This window comes from Salvelinus alpinus, chromosome 23 (genome assembly GCF_045679555.1).
Source record: "Salvelinus alpinus chromosome 23, SLU_Salpinus.1, whole genome shotgun sequence".
NCBI lineage: Eukaryota > Metazoa > Chordata > Actinopteri > Salmoniformes > Salmonidae > Salvelinus > Salvelinus alpinus.
In genome coordinates, this window is record NC_092108.1 from 22,781,506 (window position 1) to 22,802,843 (window position 21,338).

Consider the following 21,338-nt stretch of genomic DNA (forward strand, 5'->3'; position numbering starts at 1 on the left):
CAAATGGTGGTCAAAGCAGATACTGACTGGATTTTTGATCCATGAACCTACCTTTTTTGTACCTGTGACAATCAGATGCATATTTGTATTCCCAATCATGTGAAATCCATAGATTAGGGCCTAATTAATGTATTTCAATTGACTGAGTAAAATCTTAGAAATTGTTGCAATTTGATTTTTGTTCAGTATAATTGTGACATACATTATTTGCATGTTGAGAGTAAGTAAGTGTGCCGCCTTATGGGATGCCCGATCATGGCTGGTTGTGATACAGCCTGGGATTGAAATAGTGTCTGTACTGACGCCTCTAGCACTGAGATGCAGTGCCTTAGACCGCTGAGCCACTCAGGAGCCTAATGTAGGCTACCTTTTGTGATTACATGCTGCCTTTGGTGTCTCCTGAAAATACAGAATAAGGGAGTCTTTAAAATGATATTCAGAAAACAAAAATATTCAGCCAATTTGCAAGGCTGAAAGTAAAATTTTCATAACCAGTTATACACACAGTCAAGGACCATTAGGCACTGTGTAAATTGCTGAGGAAAGTGTGACCACTGTCGTCATTCTACAAGAAAATTAATTTACTTGTACTCCAAAATCTGAATCACGAGCTGATGATGACTGTTGTTGATGCAATGCTTATTGACAAGTACAATGCTGGTGCACGCATGACCCCCAGTGGACTGTGCATGAATGACAGGCTGATTTTTCAATAGGCTGCACCTGCATAGACACCACGTGAGCTGTCCATTAATTAATGGCCATTTAAAAACAGGTTGTGACAGCTTGATGAGGCAGAAATTACAGATGAATAGACAACAACAGTGCTGACAGCATTATACATATAATCCCGGTTGCGCTGTATCTAAAGGTAGGTCTTATACATAAACAAACGTGTACCTTATTAGAACAATTTACTGTTTAAATCGTGACTTATCACTTAAATTACTGTTGTATGCACAGTTTCTGAAATGAGTAACGATGTAACCAAGAAGAAGGGAAAGGCAGTCGGAGAGAAAAAGACTAAAAGAAAAGCCAAGAGGAGAGAGACTTATGCAGTGTATATCTATAAAGTTTTGAAGCAGGTAAGTGTCGGAAAATGTGCTTTCATGTATTTTTTGTTGTTGCTTAGTCTCGTTTTAAAGACCTTAGTTTCGCCCATGAGCAATTAGGCTGGTGACGAGGTGACTATTTATTTTTTGTATATCTATCCTATCAATATGATATTTTAACCCCGCAGTTTGAGGCACCGCAGCCTCATTCTAAGTAACAAAAATAAAATCTCCATCCAAATCCATCAGTTTAAAATAGACATGTTTTTGCATGGGCTGCGTCTCAATCCACAACTTTTTGTCACCCTTCTACATCTGTGGTGGAAAGTGGCAGAGCTACAGCGCTGTTTCTCAGACCAGGAGACATCCCGAAAATCTGTCTTCTCACAAATGTTGAGCTGCTGGATGTTTGGGCCACAAACTAATATGAACACCGTATAGAAAGGGGAGACTCATGAACATGATGGTGTTTTGCTATAAAGTCAACCCATACAAATAATGGATGTTTGTGCCAACAAATAAGGTGTTAAATGTGTATCTTGAGTCCTCATAGATTATAGGATACTTCAAACTTATTTATTTTATATATTTTTTGTGCTGTTGAGTGTTTCTGTAGTCTATTAGTAAAGGCCACTTTTTTGGGGGGGGTACCTAAGGGGTCTTAGATTTTGACCTTTAAACATTTCAGCTTAGACCCCCCCCCCCCCCCCAACAGTGTAAACTTTAAAGAATTAAAGGCACTAACTACTTGCTCTAGTTCTTTTCAACTTGATGACATGTGTTCTTTGTCTCTAGGTCCATCCTGACACTGGCATCTCCAGCAGAGCAATGAGCATAATGAATTCCTTCGTCAACGACGTGTTTGAGCGCATTGCAACTGAGGCATCTCGTCTGACCCAGTACAACAAACGCTCAACCATCACCAGCCGAGAGGTACAGACCGCAGTCCGACTCTTGCTACCTGGAGAGCTGGCCAAGCACGCCGTGTCAGAGGGCACCAAAGCTGTCACCAAATACACTAGTTCAAAGTAGAAAATTAGTGTATCAAATGCAGCAGGAATGCAATTAAGACTATGGATGCGCCACTAAGTTTAAGTTGACTCATTATTTTTGAAAATAAATGCACTAAATTGATTGTTTTTTTGGGGGGGGTCCCCATGATTAAATGTTTCTGCAATTTTCATTTTTTGCCACTAGATGGGATCATTACTTTAGTTATATTTTGCTGTCATTTTCAGTCAGAACATGCATACCCTCAACACAACATTGGCAACCTCTACCCAGACCCCGTGCAGGTAGCTCAATTTATGTAACTGCACATATCGACTACATGGGCTATATGGCTATCTAATGTAAATAAGCTATAAGTACAGGTGGCTGTTTTGCTCAAGCTATATTAAGTACAAATGGAGTCTTGCAAGTTAATGCTATAAGTTACAAAAACCATATGATATAGTATGTGCTGATGTTTTGGTAAAAAATAATCTAGAGCAAGGTTCCCTCTCTTCCCCATTTTGATGTTTTTCCCTAGCGCTACACCAGTCCTTTTTGCCCCGATATAGAGGGCCACTTAATAAAATGCTCTATAGCAGGGGTATTCAACTCATACCCTGAGGTCTGGAACCTGCTGGTTCCTGTTCAACCTGAATTACACACACCTGGTGTCCTAGGTCTAAATCAGTGCTTGATTAGAGTGGACCGGTGGGGGGGAATCAATAGATTAGGCATGTCATAAACCATCTTAATGGTTTACACAGGCATCCCAATTCTGATCTTAAACCCAATTATTGGCGAAAGATCTGATTGGTGAAAAGACAAATTAGTGAATAAAAAGATCAGAATTGGTTTACCTGTCTAAACGCAGCCCAAGTAGGCCTTTGCTGCGCTGCTGACGTTGAAAGTGGAAGACTATCCAAAGGGAATGCAAGGGATACAGCCTCATGCTTATGTTTACAAATTAAACATTACACATCTAGACTATAATCATAAGATGTGAATTTGCTGAATAGTCTTTGATTACTGCATAATAACACTAAGTCTAATTAGGAGAAAATGGAAGTCTTTACAATTAGGATAATGTTAACATCCTGACATATTTATATAAATAACCCCTAGAAGTATAACTATTACCCTTATCAACAGCCCAGAAAGTCAAGCAGCATTCATTGTTAATGGGCTTGTATACCAGACAGTTCCTTCTCCCCTCTGTCACACTCATGGTATCCATTTCAGATGTTTCTTCCTGATATATTGCTAATGACATCTATGGACCTATTACCACGGGTGTGATCTGATGCTATCATTAATAGCTAGCATGGCCAGTAGTGTTTTTGTAAATTATTATCATTATGGCCATTTGTACGACTGCCTGGGTATAACACCCCCTCCCAACCCCTTAAGATCCTTACTCCAGCCCCGGACTTTGCCTCACTCTCCTAGCTCTTTGTACCCATTGCTGTCTCCTTTAGGGAGTGTTATAAACACATTATGGATGGATACATTAGTGACTGATGCAGAAGCACCAGGCTCGCCTGCCTTGTTTTGGTGCGAGAGAGAGCTGCATCATTAGAAAATGTTCCACTTGGCGGGGAAGCGCGTATTAACTGCACTTGCAATGAAATGAGGTTGTGATATATGGTTAAAGTTATAGAGGGACTATTAGGTTGAAATATGAACCTCTCAATTGTCATAATGAAGCAGGGGCTATTTGCGTGCATGGCGATCAGGTCGTTATAGGAGGAGACAATTGGAATCCGTAACGACACACTATACATTACAGGGCCTAGGCTAGGTAGTGGGTTTAGAAGGGGGTGAAAGTAATCATGCCATCACAGAATGGTACAGAGCTTCCATCAACCAACAATTCAAATTCATTTTTGTTCCCCCTAACATTTCTAGCAGCAAAGTGATGAGATGGGGACCGAGGTTGGTTGGACTGCATCCGGCATGTCTCGGTTTAGGTTCTTCTTTAAGGACTTCGATGGACAACAAATGCTGGTATGAGTCATCCCTGCCTTTGTTGCCATCACCAGGCATTTGTGGCCCATAATGGCCCCTCAAAGAAGAGCTTACGCGGAGTGTGTCACATAGTGATCCAAATGCATTAGAGGCCTCGGCTACAATGGCACAATAGGAACTCTATAAGGAAGTAAAAGTGTACATGGGAAGTGCCAGGTTAATGGTAATTGTATATAGGAATAGAAATGTCTAACTCCACTATAATAACCTGTTAAAGGCCCCAATTAGCCCCTCGTCCCCCGCCCTGTTTCCATGGTCACCACTTATGACTAAATAGGTCTTTAGATGAGTAATCTGACTGTACCGTCACAAGCCACAGGTTCACAATGAGTCGTTCCATGTAATTTCAGCAAGCCATCATACCCACCATCTCAGATTGTTCTGAAATTGTTTCTGTAGTTAGAAACATCAAGATTGGCATTCCTGAAACATTATTATATTTTATCTCAGACAAATTAACCTAATTGATTGCACCCAAATTGGCTATTTTAATTGATAGGATTCAGATAATATTCAATTAACATAGTACCCAAAATCTGATTTGGACCAAAGTTCTTCCTACCACTGAGTAAGACACGAGGAATAAAAAATATTTTAAAAAGCCACCAACAGACCAATCCAACAACCAGTATACAGTATCAATTCTCTATGTTTGACAAATAGTATGTAGTTGTGGCTTGGAGGATTGCTTTTCCATACTATGTAATGTATTCCCTGTGAATCTTGTGATGTTAGTTTTTTACGTAATTGAAGTCGCTTGCATTATTTACCATAATGTAGTGTGAAAGTACCAGGTTTTGCTCACTAGATGCCACTGTTCCTGCTATACCGCCACACTCTTTTATCCATTTTGCTGGTCTCTTGTGTTTATTAAATAGATCACATTTCCGTTGCAACTTTGGGTAGAAAAACAATAGATTTGGCTCATGATTCAAATAAATTGTGTGCTCATCCTCACAATTCAAGCCAGTCCTCCATGAAAGCAATTCAGTTTGTTCTTCTTTTACGCTTAATCTGTGTCTAGGAAACAGACTGCTTGTGTGTGGTTTATTCCCTTTAAAAAGGTCTGGATTAATTAGACCATTCCTGGTGAACAAGCAAACCATTAGGCTCCAGCAGTTCTAATGGTTTCAATATTATGGTCTCTAATGGTAAAAGTCCCAAAGTCTCAAACAGGCACTGTACAGCAATTGTAGTAGTATTGGGTTGGGTGTTTCCTAATGACTATTGAAAAACATGACTGCCATGCAATTCATTATTTTATTAGGGTTGTCACAACATTTTAGTCCCTAGCCAATTTCTCCATCAGTTTTGGGCTTGTAAGAAAAGTCTTCATATGCAGATTGCACCATAGGGATAGCACTCTCAGAGTGGCCACTTGTTGGGTATAAGTATTAGGTTGCTAAGAGAAGGACAGACTGAATTGCTTTCATGGAGTACTGGCTTGAATTGTGAGGATTACTATACAATTTATTTTAGTAATGAGCCAAATCTATTGGTTTTCTACCCAAATTTGCAAAGGAAATGTTGTGATCTATTGAACAAAAACATACGAGACTGCCAAAATATATAAGTGTAGCGGTATAGCAGGAACAGTGGCATCTAATGGTCAATCTGGTACACACTACTTCATGGTAAATAATGCAAGCGACTTCAATTACTAATTACCAGATTCACAGGGAATACATGACATAGTATGGAGAAGCAATACTCCAAGCCACAGCTTCATACTCAAACATAGAAAACTGATACTGTATATTGGTTGTTGGGGTGGGATTGACATGGGGATTGAGGGTCCGTAGGTGGCTTTTGACAACAACAACAAAAATATTCCTCAAGTCTTACTCATTGGTAGGAAGAATTTTGATCCAAATCAAATGTTGGGTAATATATTTATTGAATATTATTTGAATCCTATAAATTAAAATGTACAATTTCGGTGCAATCAATATGATCTGAGAAATTAAGCTAATTATATTTCAACAAAATAATGTTTCAGGAATGCTAATGATATCTATACTGAACAAAAATATAAACGCAACATGTAAAGTGTTGGTCCCATGTTTCATAAGCTGAAATAAAAGATCCCAGAAGTTTTCCATACACACAAAAATATTATTTCTCTCACATTTTGTGCACAAATTTGTTTACATCCCTGTTAGTGAGCATTTCTCCTTTGCCAAGATAATCCATCCACCTGACAGGTGTGGCATATCAAGAAGCTGATTAAACAGCGTGATCATTACTGAGGTGCACCATGTGCTGAGGACAATAAAAGGCCACTCTAAAATGTGCAGTTGTCCATGTAGACCTTCAAACAACATCAAATACTAACTATAACTCCGTACCCAATACACACCCTTACATTTCTATATTTTGTGCCATCTTTGGACTTTTTGTCCATTCATGTTTCATAAATCAGCAGTGTTTCTACTGTTATTATCTGGTGGGCTGTGGCCTGTTGTTACAAGATAAGTTAGTCTCCAGAATGGTTTGGACACATGCTTTTTATATAAGTAATTATTTTGGGAAGAAGTTGGATATCAAGTGGTGGGCAAGTTGGTTTATGGATTGCTATAGGGAAGAGCAGTTCCATGATTGAACTGCATTCCATAATTATATGGTTCAAGGGTTCCTTTGCTTTTCTTTTTACACTCATATTTATTTTGTAAATCATTGTTTAAGATGCTACTACATAAAAATTCAAACCACTAGTAACACCTTAATTTTTAAGTATATAGTAACCAACCATGACTTATTTTCCATTCACAGTGGTAATGTATTTTGTTCCACTTTCATTACTAATGACTTTCCTTACGAAGGGCTTTATTACAGACAGAAATACTCCTCAGTTTTATCAGCTGTCCGGGTGGCTGGTCTCAGACGATCCCGCAGGTGAAGAAGCCGGATGTGGAGGTCCTGGGCTGGTGTGGTTACACATGGTCTGGTTGTAAGGCCGGTTGGACGCACTGCCAAATTCTCTAAAACAACGTTGGAGGTGGCAGGTAGCCTAGTGGTTAGAGTGTTGGACTAGTAACCGAAAGGTTGCAAGATCAAATCCCGGGCTGACAAGGTAAAAATCTGTCGTTCTGTCCCTGAACAAGGCAGTTAATCCACTGTTCCTAGGCCGTCATTGAAAATAAGAATTTGTTCTTAACTGACTTGCCTAGTTAAATAAAGGTTAAATAAAAATATATATTAAATTCTCTGGCAACAGCTCTGGTGGACATTGCTGCAGTCAGAACACCAATTGTGTTGTGCACGCTCCCTCAACTTGAGACATCTGTGGCACTGTGTTGTGACAAAACTGCACATTTTAGAGTGGGCTTTTATTGTCCCCAGCACAAGGTGCACCAGTGTAATGATCATGCTGTTTATGTGGATGGATTATCTTGGCAAAGAAAAAATGCTCACTAACAAGGATGTAACAAATTTGTGCACATTTGAGAGAAATAAGCTTTTTCTGCGTATGGAACATTTCTGGGATCTTTTATTTCAGCTCATGGGACCAACACTTCACATGTTGCGTTTATATTTTTGTTCAGTGTAATATTTCTGTAATTACTGTGTACTTTCCATTATGTTCTCATGAACATACTATCGGGAGGCAGGGAGGACTATAGCTAGTTTAATTCCCACCACTGTGTAACGGCATGATTCCATAGTTAGTAGTACTCAAAACAGCATTAAGAGCCTGGTAATCAGAGGGAACTAATTGCATAAATGAAGCGAGCCAGAGACACATTAGGACATTAGCTGTTTTCAATATGTCCAGTCTCTGTCATTTTGAGGAGGTTGACCACAATGCAGAAGCCCCGTACAGATAGCTACTGATAAAAAAAGTGAGGCGGTCAAAATATTTAGAATGTCCACAGGGGGGCTATAAGGGCAGGGAGGGTTACCACATAGATGTGTTTATGTCGTCCCCCGCTTCAGTAAAAAAAATAGAAAAAAAGAATGCCCACCATTTGAGAAATGAATTTATCGAAGTCACTGTCTTTTTCCCCATTAGTAAGTGTTTAGTTCAGCGTTTTAAATAATTGCGTTACCAGGAATGATATTTAAAATACATTTGGGAGTCAATGAGGCGGGAAAGTGCCTACATGTTTTGCTGATGACACCCAGGCCATTTGGAAGACATCAAAGTAGAGAGGAGGTAGCCCAGATGCATATTATAAACTCATTATGGGTATCATTTAAAAGGATGTACTCCACTCCAGCAGCAGAAAACAATATTCCCAGTCTCTCTCTAGTAATGTGTGTTTGCAAAGTCAAAACTCTAAGAGACGCCTTCAGTTTAATGTGCCATCTATTACCCCCAAACTGTAACATGAAACAAATGGCATTGATTTCCATATACCAGAATTGTCGCTAAGGTATAGTATAAGATGCGAATGTGATTCAATGTTTTCTGATAGAAAAGAGAATGAGAAGAAAAGGTACTCCAAAATACCATCATGAGTTCTTCCACAAGTACTAGTGCAATTCAGATTAGTATAAATCTATTTTTCTCTCTAAGAACACATAAGCAGTCAGCAATTGTAGAGAACCCAACAAACCACTATAAGCTATACAGAGACATAATAATGTAAACTGCCAAACAAACCCCAGGCTGCTAGAACAATTAAATGCTAATTATTTTAACTATAATTTCAACATTTCTGTGGTAGTTAAAAATCATCTTTAGATTTCACTCCACAAAGACACACCTGCCACTCAAATAAACTCATCTTTACTATTAAAAACCTCAAGGTACAGTAAGTAGCCCTACGTGTTAACGATGGGCAAGCACAGTGTATTCCAGTCTGGGAAATTGAAGGTTTATCCTTCAAAGGAAATGTGTGTCAGATGCAGTACTGAGTAGACTTTAAGAGGCTTAATTGTGTGCTGTCCCTCTACCATCATAACACTACTACCCGTGGGGTTGAGTGAACCAGCGGTGTCCAAGCCACTCGTTCAGCCTAATGTTCTTTAAATGTAGAAGCCATGTGGATACAGAGAGTGTTCATGGCCACAAATATAGTGGGCTAAAATACACATTTTTACAAACCTTTCACCAACTATGCCACTATAGAGTTAGTGATTGTATCTTGTCATTTTGCTTTCGGGTGAATGGATGGATATATTCCTGATAAAATACAAAGCAGAAGAAGAGTCAATGAGTATTTCAACATGATCTTATTAGTCATACAGTTATGTCAAAATAGTGCCATTTAACCATTGTAGTTATATCACCCAAGCTGACATATAATATGTCTGTTGCATGTCACTTGTTGTGACATTACTTATGTCATTAGAATAAACTGTTAGATACAGTATAGCACTAGAGTAAGGTTTTGTGTTTGCAGTGGATTCACTACAGTGAACTTAAAGACCCTGCTGGTTGCTATGGGGATGAGTTCACCATCTATTGAGTCCCATGTAGAAAGAAGGTACTTGACCATGTGTTATTTTCACCCTATCTGTTATTGTAGTGTGTGGTGTAAGCCCAGCCACTGGGTCAAAACACAAAGGGGCTTTCCCCTGCAACAGGAATACTAACCAATGAAAATACACAAATGTGATTTTATTACATTTAACTTGTTATGGCTGCAGGGGGCGTATTGAAAAACTGGAAAATATGTGCAAATTTTCAAACGGCCTCTTAATCAATTTTTATATTATTATTACTATTGGATAGAAAACAGTCTCTAGTTTCTAAAACCGTTTTAATTATTTCTCTAAGTGGAACAGAACTATTTTTACAGCCCATTTCCTATCCGGAAGTGAGATTTCCAAAATCGATGTCGCTCTTCAAGCCCTTGTCTATAAAAGGGCATGTCACTTAGGACTGTAGAAACACGTCATACGCCTTCCTCTGGGTGTCATGCGGAAGTGAGAGAAGAAATCACTTGATTATCTCGTCCTGGATTTGAACACAACCTCTTGGAGTGAGTGTTGCGCAGTTTATTTTTCTTTCTGGGCGCGAAGTAGGACCTGGACTCGGCTCCTGGAAAACACTCTGTAAAGGTGAATATGATCTCTGGCTTCGATTTTATTTGATACATGTCACAATATCATCCTAAAGTATGTTATTTCAATATAGTTTAATTATATTATTGAAATGTATTCTGGACTTTAGACGTGATGCGACGCAAGAATTTTTTCAAGATGGAGAGGTTAGCGTCACACTGCCAGTGTGCTTGCTAATTCAAGAGGGAAATTGTTCGTTCTGGATCGAAATAAAGACATTTCTGAACAAAGGACCCCTTGGAGAACATTCTGATGGAAGATCAACAAAGATAAGGACCCAATTTGGGATGCTTTTTCATATATCTGTCGAACTGTGCTATGCTACCGTTTGCCTTGAGTCAATGCTGTTGTGATGTTAGCTATTGTAGTAAGCTAATATGACGATATATTGTGTTTTCGCTGTAAAACACTTCAAAAATCGGAAATATTGGCTCTATTCACAAGATCTTTCTCTTTCATTAGCTATCCACCATATATTTCTCTGAAATGTTTTATGATGTGTAATTAGTAGTTGACGTTGGTGTCTGTATTTTCTCTGGCTACTCCCGTGCGATTTCTGACTGTAGCTATGATGGTAGCAGTAATGTAAAACTGATTTATAGCTCAAATATGCACATTTTTTTAACAAAACATAGATTTATTGTGTAACATGTTATAGGACTGTCATCTGAGGTAGTTTTTTCTAGGTTATTTAGGTTGGTTCTAGGTTAGTTAGGTTGGCTTGTGCATGCTACTTGCATCCTACTTGTGCTGTGAAAAATGTCTGTCCTCCTTTTTTATTTGGTGGTGAGCTAACATAAATATATGTGGTGTTTTCTCTGTAAAACATTAAAAGAATCGGACATGTTGGCTGGATTGACAAGATGTTTATCTTTCAAATGCTGTATTGGACTTGTTAATGTGTGAAAGTTTAATATTTTTAAAAAATAGATTTTGAATTTCGCGCCCTGCACTTGAGCTGGATGTTGTCATAGGTGTACCGGCGTCGGGCTGACGTCGGGCTGCAGCCATAACAGGTTTTAAAATCATATATGATAATGTGGCTCAAATCGTAGATGTTTCCAATAACACACTGATTTAAACAGTTTCTTCTTTTGAGAGTCTTTTGACACAGAATAGCAGGTTGACACTTTGGCTGGTGTCTACCAGGGGAAGCAAAGTGGCCATGTGAGGGACGGGTAAAAATAACCCTTCTGCTCATGCTGTAGGGAGGCTCTCTTATAAGATATCAAAACAACTCAACTGAACAGCTGAGAGGCAGAAAGTAGGCACAAGACCATAACATAAAGGGAGAGAGAAACAAAGAGGTGACAGAGAGAGACCAAAACGAGAGTCTACCAGACCTGAGAAACTACCCTTACTCAGTTTCCTACACCCCACAGTCCTATCCTGAGTGAGAAGCCAACCAGTCATTCATTCATTCAACATGTAGGGAGGATGCAGTTTTGTCTTCACCCCCACGGCCTTGTGTTCCCTCCAGCTGGACATACATACATATTACACAAGTACAAGAAGCAGCTGGCCAGCCACCAACTCAACGGTTACATGCTGAGAAAAGAGGCAGGGACAGGATAGATCCTGCACCTACGTTAGACCCCCAGGTGTGTGCCATGACTTGGTCAAACAGAATCCTCTCTACCCGGGGGATGGGGACGCTGTGCAGCCCTTCTTCCCCTGGGGCATCACGTCAAATCTGATCATTGAGCCTCAGGGAGGGGACATGCACGGGCTGGCCAGGAAGGTAAGCAACATGGTCTTATTCAAATATTGCAAAAATAATTACATTGAACTTTGTAGTTAACTCACCAAAGCTAATATAAGTTATGTCACACAGTGACATATTAGTTATACTGCATGTCATAATAATGACGTATGTCTGAGGTAATTGCAGAGATTGACATCTATAATCAGCAGTAATGGAACTGGCATCATGATAATTGGTCTCCATGCTCTAGACTTGAGACAGTGATTGTTGATGAGGGGTTTTCTTGATCTATCACAATGAATACAAAAACCTTTTAGTGTGTGAAAGAATTAGAGTGCATTTGTTCATTAAGCTTAACTAGGTAATTGCATTGTAGCCTGAACATTGCACCAATACCAACTGATGTAGTTTTTTACTGATCGACACTTTCAAAAGTCCATAAGCCATGGATGTAGCCCTTGGCCTGTTTGTATTGCTTATAAGCCCGTGATCAAATGCAACTCATCATGGCAGTTTCAAATGACAATTTATAGGCATTATTTATATACTGAACAAAAATATAAACGCAACATGTAAAGTGTTGTAAAGCTTATTTCTCTCAAAGTTGGTGCACAAATCTGTTTAAATCTCTGTTAGTGTCACACAACCCAATGCCACAGATGTCTCAAGTTGAGGGAGAGCGCAATTGGCATGCTGACTGCAGGAATGTCCACCAGCGCTGTTGCCTGAGAATTGAATGTTAATTTCTCTACCATAAGTCGCCTCCAACGTCATTTTAGAGAGTTTTGCAGCACGTCCAACCGCAGACCACGTGTAACCACGCCACCCCAGGACCTCCATCCGGCTTCTTCACCTGTGGGATCTTTTGAGGGGGGTGCTGAGGAGTATTTCTGTCTGTAATAAAGCCCTTTTGTGGGGAAAACTCATTCTGATTGGCTGGGCCTGGTTCCCCAGTGGGTGAGCCTGGCTCCCAAGTTGGTAGGCCTATCCCAGGCCCACCCATGGCTGCGCCATTGCCCAGTAATGTGAAATTCATAGATTAGGGCCTAATGAATTTATTTCTATTGACTGATTTCCTTACATGAACTGTAACTCAGTAAAATCTTTGAAATTATTGAATGTAGCATTTATACCAAGGGAGTACCCCAAGGCTCGATCCTACGCCCCACGCTCTTCTCAAATTACATCAACAACATAGCTCAGGCAGTAGGAAGCTCTCTCATCCATTTATATGCAGATGATACAGTCATATACTCAGTTGACCCCTCCCCAGATTTTGTGTTAAACGCTCTACAACAAAGCTTTCTTAGTGTCCGACAAGCTTTCTCTGCCCTTATTCTTGTTCTGAACACCTCCAAAACAAAGGTCATGTGGTTTGGTAAGAAGAATGCCCCTCTCCCCACAGGTGTGATTACTACCTCTGAGGGTTTAGAGCTTGAGGTAGTCACCTCGTACAAGTACTTGGGAGTATGGCTAGACGGTACACTGTCCTTCTCTCAGCACATATCAAAGCAGCAGGCTAAGGTTAAATCTAGACTTGGTTTCCTCTATCGTAATCGCTCCTCTTTCACCCCAGCTGCCAAAATAACCATGATTCAGATGACCACCCTACCCATGCTAGATTACGGAGACATAATTTATAGATTGGCAGGTAAGGGTGCTTTCGAGCGGCTAGATGTTCTTTACCATTCGGCCATCAGATTTGCCACCAATGCTCCTTAAAGGACACAACACTGCAATCTATACTCCTCTGTAACAGGTAATCTCTGTATACCCATCGCAAGACCCACTAGTTGATGCTTATTTATAAAACCCTCTTAGGCCTCACTCCCCCCTATCTGAGATATCTACAGCAGCCCTTATCCTCCACAGACAACACCCGTTCTGCCAGTTACATTCTGTTAAAGGTCCCCAAAGCACACATATCCCTGGGTTGCTCTTCTTTTCAGTTCGCTGCAGCTAGCGACTTGAACGAGCTGCAGCAAACACTGAAACTGGACAGTTTTATATCAATCTCTTCATTCAAAGACTCAATCATGGACACTCTTACTGACAGTTGTTGCTGCTTTGCGTGATTTATTGTTGTCTCTACCTTCTTGCCCTTTGGGCTATTGTCTGTGCCCAATGTTTGTACCATGTTTTGTGCTGCTACCATGTTGTGCTGCTGCCATGTTGTGTTGTCATGTGTTGCTGCCTTGCTATGTTGTTGTCTTAGGTCTCTCTTTATGTAGTGTAGTGTTCTTAACTGATTTGCCTAGTAAAATAAAATAAAAATATATATTTTTGTTCAGTGTAGATACAGTCCACCACTTGGTTCAGAAACATTCCACCAGGAAGACAATTTATTAGTCGTGTTAGGTTTTCCATTCAAACACCTGTCTAATGTTATTCTCTTATGGCTAGGTTGTCAGTCAACTGTTCTTGTCTGTAAGCAGTCCAATTATCCAGTCCAGGGGTTTTGGTAACATAAAAGTGAGTGAGTGTGTTACCAGTGGTGATTTTAGCATGTAAATCTTGGTGGGGCAACAATGTTTTAGATGCATGCCAGCAAAGCAACTACACAACATTTAACAATACATGAATTGCACTGTAACTGTGACAAATGGTGACCACAAACTGTTAGGGCCTACATAAAGCTGTCACAACAGCAGAGCTTTCTTTTCAGCACCATGGAGTGAATCCTTACCACTGCTACATCTGGCTATCAGCGAAGCCTTGTCTGGCAGTGAAACAGTTAATTCAGCGTCAATTAATGCCTTTTAGAAAAACATAGCTGATATGGCTGACTTGCTTAAACAAATGTAGTTTCTACTGACAATTGAGATATACAAACTATGGCATGAAGGGATGGCGAGTAATAGGCAATAGGTAATTTGGATTAACTTCTTATGGCTGGGGGGCAGTATTGAGTAGCTTGGATGAATAAGGTGCCAAGAGTAAACTGCCTGCTACTCAGGCCCAGAAGCTAAGATATGCATATTATTATTAGATTTGGATAAAAAACACTCTGAAGTTTCTAAAACTGTTTGAATGATGTCTGTGAGTATAACAGAACTCATATGGCAGGCAAACACCTGAGAAAAAATCCACCCAGGAAGTGGGAAATCTGAGGTTTGTTTATTTTCAAGTCTTTGCTTATCCAATATACAATATACCGATTGCACTTCCTAAGGCTTCCACTAGATGTCAACAGTCTTTAGAACCTTGTTTCAGGCTTCTACTGTGAAGTGGGGGCGAATGAGAGGGGATTGAGTAAGGTCTCTCCCAGAGTGCCATGAGCTGATCACGCGCGTTCATGTGATAGTTAGCTTGAGTTCCATTGCATTTCTGAAGACAAAGGAATTCTCCGGTTGGAACATTATTGAAGATTTATGTTAAAAACATCCTAAAGATTGATTCTATACATCGTTTTAACATGTTTCTACGGACTGTAATAAAACTTTTTTGACTTTTCGTCTGGACTAAGTGCCTGCACCTCATGAATTTGGATTGGTGAACTAAACGCGCGAACGAAAAGGAGGTATTTGGACATAAATTATGGACTTTATCGAACAAAACAAACATTTATTGTGGAACTGGGATTCCTGGAAGTGCATTCCGATGAAGATCATCAAAGGTAAGTGAATATTTATAATGCTATTTCTGACTTCTGTTGACTCCACAACATGGCGGGTATGGCTTGTTTTTGTGTCTGAGCGCTGTACTCAGATTATTGCATGGTGTGCTTTTTTTAAATCTGACACAGCGGTTGCATTAAGGAGAAGTATATCTTTAAGACAATGAGCGAGCTAGGACAAACATAGTCAATATAACTATTTGTTCAGCACTTTTGAAACGTAGTGACAGAATTCAGAACATGGGTTCTGAATGTACACCAATGTACATCAAGTCAGAACTGTAGGATAAATAAAGGGGACATTTCAGCAGACAATGAAAGCTCTTACAATATTCGATGATGACATTTCTCTAAAACAGGCTATAAGCTACATGTGCACCACCAACAGCTAACATCTAACTAAACAACACATACAATTAGTATTATTTTCTTAGCTACAGTATACATATCTCCCTGGCATATTGCATTATTTATGCAGCAGCATACAATACATTTTTGGACTCACCTTGTTGTGCTGTGCTGACTTGAACAGGAAGGTGGCGTGGCGGTCCTTCGTGTACAAATTTTGTCATCAAACTTTGTCATCAAAGTCTGGCATTCTCTGGATTTATGGTGCTTTCAAGACAACAGGGAACTCAGACAACAACAAGGTTGAATCATGATGACGTCAGTGATCTTCAGGTCGGAGCTCTAGAAAGAGGCCCGAGTTCCTGACTTGCAATTCTGAGTTGGATGACCGTTCAAAACGTATTTTCCCAGTCGGAGCTAGTTTCCCAGTCTGAGATTTCCCAATTCTGAGTTTCCAGTTGTTTTGAGCGTGGCAGAAGTCATGCTGGATTGACAGCATGGCCAGTGTTGAATGTTTACCCTTTTATGGTTGGAAAAGAGACCTTGAAACCCAGACTTGGGACCAAACACCCACTTCACTGAATAGCAGGCTAGTGATTGCTTTGCGATGCTTGCAGTTAGCCACTGATTCCTTCCAAACCACTCATTGTTGAATTTGTGATTTCCAACTTGTTGTGTAATGTTTGTCCAATTGCCGAGCATTATTTATCTTCATTTGACAAGGATTGAAAAGGATTTGTCAGCAGATTGTTGACTTGATTCATGATGATGACTGCTAGCTTGCTAGCTAAGATTTTGAAAGTATGATGTTGACATGATCAGTCCAATTAAAGCTACTGTAGATATAGCGTGATTTGACGTCATTTTATCTGTGGCCAATGACCTTGAGCCTTCTTGGATAGGCACTTCTAATGTAACTCTATGGCAGCAGCCAAGGGCTTGAATTCTCATGCTCTACCCTTAGATTTTGCAGTGACGTAGTGTCCCCATGAGTGTCAGAACACTGAGCCAATCACGGCGCAACTAGAGAACATCACCAACCCCTACGCTCCGTATTTTCCGCTGGCTGCCCCACCACAGAAAGCACTGAGCTAGGCTAAAACATATGCATTTTGGAGCTGCCTTACTCAAGAAAGAAAAAAGAGACCACGTTTGTAATGCAGCTTTATAAACTCAATTATTGATTTATATATTTTTTTTTACATTGTTTGCAAACTTATATGTCACATGTATTAATGCCAAAATAACATGCAAAACAGGCAAAAAAAAACAGGTGAGCCTCAAAACACTTGCCCTGAATGACAGGTCGCCACTGTATACAGTGCCTTCGCAAAGTATTCAGACCCCTTTTTCCACATTTTGTTAGGTTACAGCCTTATTCTAAAATTGATTCAATAGTTTTTTTCCCTCATCAATCTACACACAATAACCCATAATGACAAAGTAAAAACTGATTTTTAGACATTTTTGCTAATTAATAAAAAATAAAAAAAACTGATATCACATTTACATAAATATTCAACCCTTTACTCAGTACTTTGTTGAAGCACCTTTGGCAGCGATTACAGCCTCAAGTCATTTTAAGTATGACACTACAAGTTTTCTTGGGTTTCTCCCATTCTTCTCTGCAGATCCTCTCAAGCTCTGTCAGGTTGGATGGGGAGCGTTGCTGCAAAGCTATTTTCAGGTCTCTCCACAGATGTTCGATCGGGTTCAAGTCCGGGCTCTGGCTGGGCCACTCAAAGACATTCAGAGACTTGTCCCGAAGCCACTTCTGCATTATCTTGGCTGTGTGCTTAGGGTCGTTGTCCTGTTGGAAGGTCCTGAGCGCTCCGGAGCAGGTTTTCATCAAGGAACTCTCTGTTCTTTGCTCCGTTCATCTTTCCCTCAATCCTGACTAGTCTCCCAGTCACTGGGACTGAAAGAAATCCCCACAGCATGATGCTGTCGCCACCATGCTTCACCATAGGGATGGTGCCAGGTTTCCTCCAGACGTCAGGCCAAAGAGTTCAATCTTGGTTTCATCAGACCAGATAATCTTGTTTCTCATGGTCTGAGAGTCTTTTAGGTGCCTTTTGGCAAACTCAAAGCGGGCTGTCGTGCATTTTACTAAAGAGTGGCTTCTGTCTGGCCACTCTACCATAAAGGCTTAATTGGTGGAGTGCTGTAGAGATGGTTGTCCTTCTGGAAGGTTCTCCCATCTCCACAGAAGACTTCTAGAGCTCTGTCAGAGTGACCATCGGGTTCTTGGTCACCTCCCTGGCCAAGGCCCTTCTCCCCCGATTGCTCAGTTTGGCAGGGCGGTCAGCTCTAGGAAGGGTCTTGGTGGTTCCAAACTTCTTCCATTTAAGAGTGATGGAGGCCCCTGTAATCTTGTGGACCTTCAATGCTGCAGAAATTATTTGGTAACCTTCCCCAGATCTATGCCTTGACACACTACTGTCTCTGAGCTCTATGGACAATTCTTTTGACCTCAGGGCTTGGTTTTTGCTCTAACATGCACTGTCAACTGTGGGACCTTATATAGACAGGTATGTGCATTTCCAAATCATGTCCAATCAATTTAATGGACTCCAAGGTGGACTCCAATCAAGTTGTAGAAACATCTCAAGGATGGTCAATGGAAACAGGATGCACCTGAGCTCAATGTCGAGTCTTATAGCAAAGTCTGAATACTTATGTAAATAATATATTTCAGTTTTTAATTTTTTATAAATTAGCAAAAGAAAATTGTTACAAATGTAATTTTGCTTTGTCATTGGGTCTGAATACTTATGTAAATAAGCTTTTTCATTTTTTTATTTGTAATAAATTAGCTAAATAAAAAAAATATATTACATTTTGCTTTGTCATTGTGATGTATTGTTTGCAAATTGATGAGGGGGGAAAAAACTATTTGATACATTTTAGAATAAGGCTGTAACGTAGAAAAATTTGGAAAAAGTACAGTACCAGTCAAAAGTTTTAGACACACCTACTCATTCAAGGGTTTTTCTTTATTTTTACTATTTTCTACATTGTAGAATAATAGTGAAGACATCAAAACTATGAAATAACACACATGGAACCATGAAGCAACTAAAAAAGTGTTAAAAAATTCTAAATATATTTTATATTTGAGATTCTTCAAAGTAGCCACCTTTGTCTTGATGACAGCTTTGCACACTCTTGGTATTCTCTCAACCAGCTTCATAAGGTAGTCAACTGGAATTTATTTCAATTAACAGGTGTGCCTTGTTAAAAGTTAATTTGTTAATGCATTTGAGACAATCAGTTGTGTTGTGACAAGGTAGGGGTGGTATACAGAAGATAGCCCTATTTGGTAAAACACCAAGTCCATCACAAATAAGCAAAGAGAAAGGACAGTCCATCATTACTTTATGACATGAAGGTCAGTCAATCCGGAAAAGGTTTCTTCAAGTGCAGTCGCAAAAACCATCAAGCGCTATGATGAAACTTGCTCTCATGAGGACCGCCACAGGAAAGGAAGACCCAGAGTTACCTCTGCTGCAGAGGATAGATTCATTAGAGTTAACTGCACCTCAGATTACATGTGACACAGAAGTAATTTGGCTGCTGCGCCAGGCTTTGCTGGGTCATACAAAATATCACATAACGTCACTGTTGTGCCTCCCTGAAATAGCCTCCTGTGAACAAACAGGCTTCAGAACAGCACAGCATTTACCTCAGGAGAAAGAAACCACCATTACTGCTACATAGAAACAACAAACAAAACCCAAAATGAACCAGTCAATTGTTACTCTTCTTACAACTTGAGTTACGCAATGATGTGCTCGCCACAGCCCAGGCTACAATTTATCCAGTTAAATCTAATCCAAAATGTCATCTATGTAATCCCCAAAAGTAATTATTTATCATGAGAGAGCCATAAACAATAACTAGTAATGCTACATTCTCAAACAAAGGTTGAAATCTCTCATTTCTGGTCATTTTTGTTATAAATTGCTGAGGTGTCGATACTTTTAAGCACACAAGCTCAAGTACATAGTACAAATATGATAAAAATATGAAATATTTTCGTTTTTCCTATTCACAAAACTATGAATAAGGCTTCAAATGACTGATGCTTTCTAAATATAGCATAATCAAATTATAAAACAACTAACTATAAGATTTCACTTTACTTATAACTGTAAAATACATATTTGCATGTTTAGTGTTAGAGGTCATTTGCATATTTTCTTAAACTTCTTATTGCTGCAATCCCGTTAACGGGTTCGATATGACAACAGCCAGTGAAAGTGCAGGGCTTCAAATTCAAACAACAGAAATCTCATAATTAAAATTCCTCAAACATACATGTATCTTATACCATTTTAAAGGTAATCTTGTTGTTAATCCCACCAAAGTGTCTGATTTCAAATAGGCTTTACAGCGAAAGCACCACAAACGATTATATTAGGTCACCGCAAAATCAAAGAAAAACACAGCCATTTTTCCAGCCAAAGACAGGAGTCACAAAAAGCAGAAATAGAGATAAAATTAATCACTAACCTTTGATGATCTTCATCAGATGACACAATACATATATGTTTTGTTCGATAAAGTTCATATTTATATCCAAAAACCTCAGTTTACATTGGCGCCATGTTCAGAAATGCCTCCAAAATATCCGGAGAAATTGCAGAGAGCCACGTCAAATAACATAAACACTCATCATAAACTTTGATGAAAGATACAGTACATGTTTTACATAGAATTAAAGATACACTTGTTCTTAATGCAACCGCTGTGTCAGATTTCAAAAAGCTTTACGGCAAAAGCACAATATTCATTACTCTGAGAACAGCGTTCAGCAACAAAAGGAAGCCATACAGTTACCCGCCAAATTGTGCAGTCAACAAAACTCATAAATAGTATTATAAATCTTTACTTACCTTTGCTGATCTTCGTCGGAATGCACTCCCAGAACTCCCACTTCCACAAGAAATGTTTGTTTTGTTCGGTAATGTCCATCATTTATGTCCAAATAGCTATTTTTGTTAGCATGTTTGGTAAACAAATCCAAAGTCAGGAAGCGCGTTCACTAAAAGCAGACGAAATGTCAAAATGTTCCGTAACAGTCAGTAGAAACATGTCAAACGATGTATTGAATCAATCTTTAGAATGTTTTTAACATAATCTTCAATAACGTTCCAACCAGAGAATTCTATTGACTTCAGATGTGCGATGGAACAGAGCTCCCTCTCATGTGAACGCGCATGGTCAGAGCATGGTCAGCTCATGGCAGACCTGACTCATTCCTGTCTCCTTCGGCCCCACTTCACAGTAGAGGCATCAGACAAGGTTCTACAGACTGTTGACATCTAGTGGAAGCTGTAGGAAGTGCAAACTGATCCATATCCCACTGTGTATTCAATAGGCGATGAGTTGAAAATCGACCAACCTCAGATTTCCCACTTCCTGTTTGGATTTCTTCTCAGGTTTTTGCCTGCCATATGAGTTCTGTTATACTCACAGACACCATTCAAACATTTTTAGAAACTTCAGAGGGTTTTCTATCCAATACTAATAATAATATGCATATATTAGCAACTGGGACTGAGTAGCAGGCAGTTTACTATGG

The 21,338-nt window shown here is 39.6% G+C and overlaps 1 protein-coding gene across 1 annotated transcript; it reads left to right on the plus strand.

Annotated features, from left to right (window-relative positions):
• The first annotated feature begins 780 nt into the window (after nucleotides 1-780).
• h2bk1 (H2B.K variant histone 1) lies at nucleotides 781-2,235 on the plus strand. The gene is made up of 3 exons (XM_071361563.1): nucleotides 781-871; nucleotides 964-1,085; nucleotides 1,848-2,235. The coding sequence occupies exons 2-3, from the start codon at nucleotides 972-974 to the stop codon at nucleotides 2,082-2,084; spliced, it is 351 nt and encodes a 116-aa protein (XP_071217664.1). The 5' UTR covers nucleotides 781-871; nucleotides 964-971; the 3' UTR covers nucleotides 2,085-2,235.
• The last annotated feature ends 19,103 nt before the right edge of the window (nucleotides 2,236-21,338 follow it).

Bases quoted from the DNA above. Each gene is read 5' to 3' on its own strand.
- h2bk1 (XM_071361563.1), top strand. From the start codon at position 972: ATGAGTAACGATGTAACCAAGAAGAAGGGAAAGGCAGTCGGAGAGAAA. The intron at 1,086-1,847 runs GTAAGTGTCGGA...CTTTGTCTCTAG, and splicing joins TCTATAAAGTTTTGAAGCAG to GTCCATCCTGACACTGGCAT.